Consider the following 9254-nt stretch of genomic DNA (forward strand, 5'->3'; position numbering starts at 1 on the left):
CTCAGTAATGCCACACCTGGGGTACCAGAGGGAATTCCTCATCAGCAGAGCGCTGTTCATCCAAAACACGCGCTTCTGTCAAGACCTAAAATGGATTTAGGGAGCGGCAGGGAAAGGGACTGTGCTTGACTTCCAGGGGAAGTGCTGATGGTGAGAAGTACTTTGCCCGCAAAATCAGGCTGCACTTCCTGCTTTTTATTCTCTGCTTAGGCAACACCATCAATCACCATACAATTAAGCCAACTTCCATCCTGGTCGAACATGTTCGTACTGCACATGTAGTCATGCTAAGGTGGAACCATTTCTTCAGCAGAAAGGGGCTCAGACACAAAGGTGGGGAAAGGCATTTAGGTTTGGTTTTGGTTTTTTTTATGACGAGACAATGGCTACTGAATTCAAGTGGGTTTATTAGAGTTGTGACAGATTATTAACCAGCATTTGTGTCACTGTACCAGAGACTTGAAAAACAAGCCAGGATACAGTAGAGGAGCGTCAGTGTAGGATTCTGTCTGAGCACTTTGCCTAGAGGCCCCAGCTCAGAACCCTGGATTGTGGCCCCTGCGGCTGGAGGTTCCACAGCGCACCCAGTTACCTGGCTCATTCCTATCCCCTCTGCGGGGCAATCAACCCCCTGACACCTGAAAAGACACCAAACATTTCAGATAAAGTGAGAGACAGAAATAAGCGTCGAATCCTGGTCCCCACAGTATTGTGAATGTCTTAGTCTCCTTTAAGATAGAACTGCAAGCACAAGACCTCCTGGTCGGTGTTTGCAGCCCGTTTGATGTGCCCGACAGGAGAAGCGTTATAGTGAGCGGCACACCGAGTGATTTAGCAGACTTACATGAGCAGGACCGAGCCGGTGTTTGCAGGGAGATCTCTCCAGACCCCACAGGCTGAACAGCGGGATAGAAAAAGAGCGTATGTACTGCCGCGGGAGTAACAGAACGTACGCAGCACGTGTAACCAGCAATAACAGGGAAAACAGAGTTTGCACTGAAAAAGAAGTCTCCCTTGTTTTCCAGTGTAAAATACTAACAGTAAGAAAAGAAAGCAGGTGAAATCAAGGTCATGCGACTAAAGAAATGGCTGGTTTCTGTTTGGGTATTTTCTTTTTGGGACACAGTTTACTCGGAACCTATGTGGTACTGTTTGAATTTTACAGACCACAAAAGCACTTGCCGCTCCCCTGGCCTGCGAGCACTTTATGGCAGAACAGGTGGATCGGAATAAGCTCCATCCTTCTGTGCTGACACAGGGGTGGAGAGGCTGAGGTCTGCAGAAGGGACACCCCACTCCGAACTCCTCACCACGCTTACAGGGGTTAACTTGGGAATTTTTCTTTTTAACTTGAGAATTTTTCTTTTTAACTTGAGAATGCCTTTTTCAACCCGTTGGCACCACAAGGTCAACACCCTCTGAAACACCAGCCCCCTTCATGGGGACCCCAGGCTGAGCAGCCTCCTGCCACTTAGTTTTGACCACCCCCTTCCCGACTGGGCTGGCTTATTTAAGACAGGGCTGCTAATCAGAAGGTTGTTCCACTCACGGGGGGTTCCTGAGGTGAATGTGCCCTAGAGAGCTCTGGGCCAGAAGCTAAACCCGTGACAGAGCCGGCGTGCCGGGTGAGCTGGTTTAATATCAAAAAGTCTGCCCTCAAGGCTTGCTGCTGCTTCACAAAGAGCTTTGATATGAAATGTCAGAAACCATTAGATTACTTAGACCGGGAAAGGTTGAGTCTTGTATTTTAGGAGCTTAAATCCAAATAAAACTCACATTAAGAAGGTCTTCCTTATTTGTATGCTGCAGATTAACTTCTAGAATCACAGCCATAAGCAGCAGACACTTGCAGCTTTAAAAGCTTTGTCGTTACAGTTACCAAGTCTTTTACAGGGACTTCAGATCTTTTATCGCGTATTCCCACGTGGGGTTTGTCAGGAAGAGTTACCTTTCCCACAAATGGAACGAGGTGATGCTCACACAATGAGAACATGTCTATGTCCTTCACAATTACCATCTCATCATGGTCTTCATCGAAGATGGCGTCGTTCAGAACATCTGAAATTAAACATTTGCATTAAAAAAAAGCACGGGCATTGAAGGTTCTTCCAGCCAGTACATGAGAAAACTTGTTGCAAGAGCAAAGCTCTCTCAGAACTACAGGTTTTAGGGTTAACATACAGGAGGCAAGTCAGGAGTAACCTTGGTTTGCACACAATCACACAGTTCCCACGGTGCTCTGTCCGACTACCCACACACGACCCCACGGGTCAGCCTATAGCGCCTCATTTAAACAAAAGTTTGGGCCCAGGTTGGAACGAGGATAACTGTCACCTTAAGAGCAATTCAGACTACAGCTGATAAAGCCGGTGCCGAGGAGGACACCACGTCTCAGAGGAGGCTTCCCTTAGTGCTTCTGCACGCCACAGGCAAAGCAGAGCCCGAGGGCTGAGAAAAGCAGAGCCATCACAGCTGTGTCTTCAAACACTTCGATACCAGCATCACCATCTTCAAGGAGGCTTCGCACACAAACAAGACACTCTTATTGCACCCTGAAGCTCACCAGCCAGCTCTCTAATTCTGCACCGCAGAGGTAAAAGGGGATTGAGGTGGCGGTGGCCACAAAGCCAGAAGGAAGCAGAGACAGCTCTCAGGGCGCTTGGCTAGTGTCAGGGCTGAGCAGAGCAGATCCCCAGCTGACTTTTTCAGATTTAGCAGTGCCGCATCCCCAGGCAATCCTAGCACAGGGGTTACAGCAGATCACTCCAGCCTCCATGAAGATCGCAGGCAGCCGGACCACGCTTGGAGAGCTTAGAACGGTCTCAGGTTCAGAGACTGAGCCTTTTGAAGGACAAGAGAGAAAAAGCTGTACAGGAGAGAGAGAGGAGCAGGAGAGAACGAGCTGTACAGAAGGGCCGATGATCAGAACAAGGAACTCTGCATCAAGTTTGCTTGGAGCCACACTGACTGCTTGGAGCTGCTTCCAGGAACCCAAGTCACATCGACCGTAGCCAGAAGGGGAACCAGGGTGCTCAGGGATTGCCCTGCTTCACCCCCGGTGGAGCTCAGCACCTGCAGCAGCAATTACACACCTCCCATAGCTGTGCCTGCTCTCCTTGCCTTTACGCCCTCCCCTGGCACGCACAGACACCTAATGGCCACCATCTGCTGTCGATAACGCATCATCACCACGGAGCATTTTAATTTCCTGTTTGCTATCAGCACCACACAGGTAACCCTGGAAACTGCGCGCACAATGTTCTGCCTGCGATGCCTGTTCTTTGCCGAGAAGGGCTGGCAAGCTGCCGGACAGCGAGGCTGGACCCCAGAAGGCTTTTGAGGGGGTCAGAGAGCAGGGACAGGGGGCACAGGAGAGGCCAGGGGACAACTCGGCAAAGGCACGTGATTTTATTGGTCACATTTCAGAATCTAGTTTCCACCAAATACAGCTGGAGAGGACTTTGATCCGGGGAGCATCATGCAGTTGTGTTACTAAGAATTCAGCTAGGAGCAGCCAGAATCCAAAACAGAGCAGGCTCGGAGGAGAGGGAAGGGACACAGAGCAGCCGCCGGGGTCCTCAGCTCCCTCCCGCAGCACTCCACAGACGCGCTACAGCACACAGGCAAACAGTGGTTTCACAAAACCTACCTCTTTATTACAGCAAAACGCAAACGGACCCACGCAGCACCTCCGGAGCGACCGCTGCTGTTATTAGCCCACCAGCTCGGCGCCCAGCAGCCTTGCCGGGAGCGCAGAGCCCGATGTTAGATATGGATTTACGTCAACACACAGCAACACAGACTGTCCAGAACAACACGGCCAGCCCTGTTCCCGTTAAGAGCCACTGTAACGTCACACAGTGTGAGGGCAAAGCTGCAGCAGAAGGTGCTTGAGCTGTGAGGCCTCGTATGTGTATAAAATATTACCAATAGATCCTTACAAAAGGTGAGCCTGAAGGCCACCAGCTGAGTGAACGGCCACAGTGCGGAGAGCCCCAGACACCCCCATCCTGCTCCAGTTCCTCCTGCTCCTGATCCACAAGATGTTCTCCTGAATATAAGCATAGCTTGAAGCCCGTCTCCGAAATCCAGGCCAAGTGTTGACAAAAGCGTTAGGTGAGAGTAGCTGTGGTAAGATGCCGGGACATGTCCCACCACAGCACTTGTTTTCAGTAATCTCACAGGAGAAACTTGTCTGGCAGAGACACAGACTCTTCGCACAGGGAGGCAATACCGTTTATCCAGCTTTGTCTGCCATCGTTTAACTCATTCAATCTGCAACAGCATCAGCAGGGCCCCGACAAGCTCAGCCTGCATCCTGCGGCACATGTTCTGGAGACCTTAACAGAGCTGAAAGGACAGAAGGGGAAACGGGGCCTCAGATTAAGCAGGGCAGCAGCAAAGCTGGGGACAGACTCGTGCCCCTGTTCCCGTGCTTTCACTCTAAGCCACGCTGCCAGCTTCACTAGCTTGATTTTGGTTTCCTCGTTTGGAGACCCCAAAACACTTACTGTTGTTGCTCAGGGCAAGGTCTCAAAGTCATGTTGTCCCTCACCAGTTCAGGCAGAGCAATCTGGCTGTTACACTGGCTGCATGTCTCAGCTCTAAAATACCCACCTGCATCTCTCCATCCCTTCCTGTCTGTCCTCAGCAGCACCACGATCTTCAAAGCGAAGCGTAGAAGTCAACAGGGCTTTTAGAAGGAAGCGGGGCTAGAGGGAAATACATGTTGCTAGCTTGGCTTCCCGGCAAGGGGCTTGTGTCTCAGAGGGGCTTCTCCTCAGCTGGCTACTTCTTAATCCAAGAAGGAGTGTCTTCCTCGCAAAGTACCCCCTACGTAGTCACCTGCGTTGGCAGGATAGGACCCGTGTCTCCTCTGCTAGCAGGAAGGTGGGCATGTTCACACATCATCCCCTGGCCTCCCGGAGTCACACCTCCCCTCACGCTGCTTTCATCAGCCATAGCTGTGCTGCCACCAAGCCCTGTCTGCAAGCCAAAGGACAGGGCGAGTGACACCGTTTTCATCCTCCACCACCTCAGAAAAGCTGGAGGAGTTCACTGCTGCCATGGTTTACACCCAGCTGGCAACCAAGCACCACACAGCTGCTTGCTCACTCCTACCTACCTCCGGTGGCATGGGGAGGAGACATCACATCACAAGGCCTGGGGGTCAAGACAAGGGTCAGGGAGGGCTCACTCACCAGTTACGGTCACGGGCAAAAGCGACTTGACTTGGGGAAACAAAATCAAATTAATTTAAACAAAACCATCGCCAGCTGACCCACTGAAGAGTAGGGCATCATCTTGCTGGTCATAAATACAACCAGATCTTTAAACACTGTCTCCCCACCCCTCCCTTCTTCCTGGACCCAACCCTGCTACCTCCTCCCCACCAGCAGCACAGGGGGAGCAGGGAACGGGGGTTTGGTCAGTCCCAGTCTGGTCCATGTTGTTTCTACCGCTCCTTCCTCCTCAGGGGGAGGATTCCTCACAGTCCTGCCCTGCTCCAGTGCAGTGTCCCATCCATGGGCTGTCACCCTTCCAGCAATGGATCACTCCAGCACGGAGCTCGCTCAGATTCATGAACTTTTTCAGGATTAGTCTCCTGCCCCAGCAGGGGATCCTCCATGGGCTGCAGACAGGACTCTGCTCCACTGTTGATCTCCACGGGCTGCAAGGGCTCTGCTGGCCATCTCCCCCAGGCTGCAGGGGAATAGCTGCTCCAGTGGACCACCACCCTCCTTCATCGCTGACCTGTGTTGGTTTTCTCCTGTCCCACTCTCCTCCAAAATGAAAAAAGCTTCCCAACCAGTTTCTCCTCAAATACACTGATCACAGCGGCACTGACTGGCTCAGCATTGGCCCTGGGGGAGCTTTCTCAAATCTTCTTACAGGGCCAGGACAGTAGCCCCCTCTCCTGCCACCAAACCCCTGCCAGACACAAACCCAGCACCACTGCTAAGTCCTTAAGCCTAGACACCATCATCACCATGGCTTGGCTTCGCGAACGAAGATCCGGTAAGGGCTTTCCCCACGCTCACTGCAAGCGATGAGTGCACCCTTCAGGGCTGCGCGGTGGATTTTTTAGGTGAGGCGCAGCGTGCGCGGAACTGGCTCCACCCTTTACACCTGAGGTTCATCTGCCGGGTCCTGGCGAGCTTGGACGGTGACAGCAAAGTCCTCGGGTCGTAGGTTTGGTTAGAGTGTCCTTCTCTTAGATGGAGCCTTACAAGGCTAAACGAGCTCCATCTGCCTGGGTTTGGGGTCAGCGCTGTCCTTCTCCTAGGATGGCTGCCCGAAGGCGAGTGAGCCCATCCTGCCCGTGGACACCCTGTGTCTGACCCTTCAGCCGAGACCTGTCTGGCCTGGGAGACCCCACCGGAGGCACGTGCCACCACCAGCACAGCTCTCAACCCCACAAGGGCACGCAAGCTCTTTCCCCACAGCAAGGGGGTGCCCGTGAAAGAGTCGCTGCTCTACCTCCGGACATCAGAGACCTGGGCACGGAGCGGCCGGGGCCTGCCAAGAACGGGAGTCCTGGAGGTCAAAGCCCAGACACATCATGCTGATAAAAAGCTAAGATTTGAATTAAAAGACATGGCTGGGAGGAGGGGAATAAGAACAAACATTTTATGTACAGTCTGGGCACTTTCCAGGTGGTTTTTCCTTCAGCCCAGGGTTGAAGACCTGGTGTAGAAACTTCAGTGGGTTCCTAAAACAGAACAGCCACCTCTGCTGCAAGTTAACTCCTGAAACAGCAGAATTAATTTTCCCCCCTTTATCTTCAAGAAGAGTTGATAAAAGCAAAAATCAGAATGGGATGAAGACAGAATGAGAAAGACCTTTCAGGATTTTGCGTCAGAGCCAAGCAAAGAGACCTGTTGCTATAGAAACTATTTGCATGGCTTTAATGTGACACAGGAAAGCAAGAGCACCTCTGGCAAGCGAAGCAGCTAGAGCCCCCCCGGCAGCTGGCTGGGGAGCTGAAGGGAACGGAGGATGGCAGCACCCCGCAGGGCAGCGCTGCACCAGCTTCCCACACTTCAGCTGTCCCGGTCTTCCTGCGCCGGGGAGACTGAAGTGATGCCGGCTGGAGTTAAAGGACTTTCCTGTGGAGTTTGGTTGCCTGACTGCTCCGCTTTAGAGGAGTCAGACCGAAGAGTGTGCAGCGCTGACAGGATGAAGGCAGCCGCAGAGATTCCCTGATCCTGGCAGGGAGATAGGGCACAAGGTTCTCCTGATACCCGTTACATAGCTCGAGTGTCCTCACCCACAGCTCCTGTACTCTCCATGGTGACCCACGAGTCCCCGCAGACAGCTGAGGCCATCACAGGGATGGGATGAGGCCAAGGGAGGCAGGAGTCCTACGAGGGTGGTGGGGCAAGTCACACCATACCAGTGCCCTTTAGTCTGAACACGTTAAAGCACAGGCTGAGGTCAGGGACCTTCTGCTCTCCCAGGAATGGGGTTACACCAAAGACTATGGTAGGGGACCTCGTATGAGCTAGGAACAGGTCATGGCTTGGAGGTTACTCCCGAACAGCAGCGCCATGAGGCACAGACCAAAGGCCAACCCTTCAGGAAGGCAGAAGGAGCCAGGGTGTGTTGGCAGGTACCTTTGACCCTCTCTCTCAAGAAGTTCCTCCTCCTCCAAGGACAGATGTAACTGGCAGAGCAGGAGCCATGAGCTCACAGCTGAATGTGGTGGGGAAACCATCTGACCACAGGGTTGGAATCCAAACTGGAAGGAAATTGCTTTCAGTTGCTGCTGGATGTAGAGTCAAAACTGATTTTAAAATTTATTCATGTGATGACACTACAGATAGCTGTAGTTAGAGGAAATCTCAGACAAGAAACAGAAAATTGTGGCAGGTTCAGGTCACCAAGAAAGGGAGTAGTCTGGGTATGCCATTTGCTTCAAGAACTCTTGAAGAGCTCTAGAAAGACCCAGCTTAAAATGCCACACTGCTGTTTAAACAGGCAAGAGAGTTCAAGAGCTGCAGACAAAAATGAGGACTCTGTGGGTTCCTTCTCGTTACATACCTTCCTAACACCAACCAAGAGAAACCTCAGACGCAAGATTTTCCAAGTTTCTGACTAGTATTTCAGATGTCGTCACTGCCACGCCGAAGGCCTAGAAACAGACATTCAGCTCGGGGCAGGACAATCAGCTTCGGAAGCAAAGCTGAATTCCTCGGTGACCAGAGGAGAGGGGAGCCAGATGGGAAACTGAAGGCGCATTCCGTGGAAGCAAAGACGGAGGAGCAGCATTATTGCTGCTCAGCTAATCCCGGCCATCACTTGAACCGATTCGGTTATTTTCCTACGAGACACTTTCGCTGTTGCAGTGAGAGACTCAAGGCTACCCAGAGGAAAGTGGTTATTGCAGACTCTCAGATGAAGCCAAGATTAGGTTCCAGAAGTTGTCCTCTGCCAGGAGGTCTATTAATATGAGGGAAAGCAGAGTTATGAGGATGCTCATTAAAATGTATCAAGATTTCAATAACCATTTCAACGTCTCATGTCACAGAGGTGCTGGAAGGGCCACTATCCAGCCTTCTTTCTGAAACTAAGGAAAATCGGAGAAGATGAAACACCACTTTGGAAAATCAACATGAAGAGATCAGAAGCCTTTAACAGATAAGATCCAAGAAGTTAAGACGTTTAATAAATTGCTGACAAAACCTCAGACAAGCTTAGTGTTACCTGAGCGTTAAGGGGCAGGGGAGAACATCCTGGGCAGCCCTGCAGCCCCCGTTCCCAGCAGCAGTTTCCCTGCCCTGGTAGGCATCACTCGTGGGGGCAGAGGCTGAGCAAAGAAACCCCCAAGAACCTGCCTCTGAACAACCCTGCACCTCCCACCCTCCGGTTCACAAGACACCAGTCATGGCCACACCGCAATAACACTGATGTGTATTTTGGATGCAACAGTCCATCCTTTTACTGTGAGAAGCAGGAGAACCAGCAGTACCTTGTTTCCCAGAATGAATGAGGAAACTCTCCAGCTCTTAGCAAAGGGCAGCGCTGCTGATCAAACAGCCTTGTTTGTTTAAGGCACTGCCCGTCTATTTTTACATCTGGATGCTCATCCGTGGAAAACTGAGTAGGCTTGGAAAAATATGAGCTTACACCATCGTCATCTCAAAATATCAAACCCACACAGATGAGATGAAGGAAAGCGTATTAAGGTGCATTTTTTTCCCCACCCTGTGGAAAAGGACACAAACTAACGAGAGGAAGAGCAACACAGGCAG

The 9254-nt window shown here is 51.6% G+C and overlaps 1 protein-coding gene across 1 annotated transcript in view; it reads right to left on the reverse strand.

The window, feature by feature from the left end:
• The window catches only part of GCH1 (GTP cyclohydrolase 1), a 19425-nt gene that overhangs the window by 5328 nt on the left and 4843 nt on the right, over nt 1-9254 (reverse strand). The window contains exon 2 of the mRNA XM_010142034.1: nt 1949-2058. Coding sequence (XP_010140336.1) covers nt 1949-2017 — 69 coding nt within the window. The 5' untranslated portion in view covers nt 2018-2058. The remainder of the gene's footprint in view (nt 1-1948; nt 2059-9254) is intronic.

The sequence above is a fragment of the Buceros rhinoceros genome, unplaced genomic scaffold (assembly GCF_000710305.1).
Source record: "Buceros rhinoceros silvestris isolate BGI_N320 unplaced genomic scaffold, ASM71030v1 scaffold18838, whole genome shotgun sequence".
Classification (NCBI taxonomy): Eukaryota; Metazoa; Chordata; class Aves; order Bucerotiformes; family Bucerotidae; genus Buceros; species Buceros rhinoceros.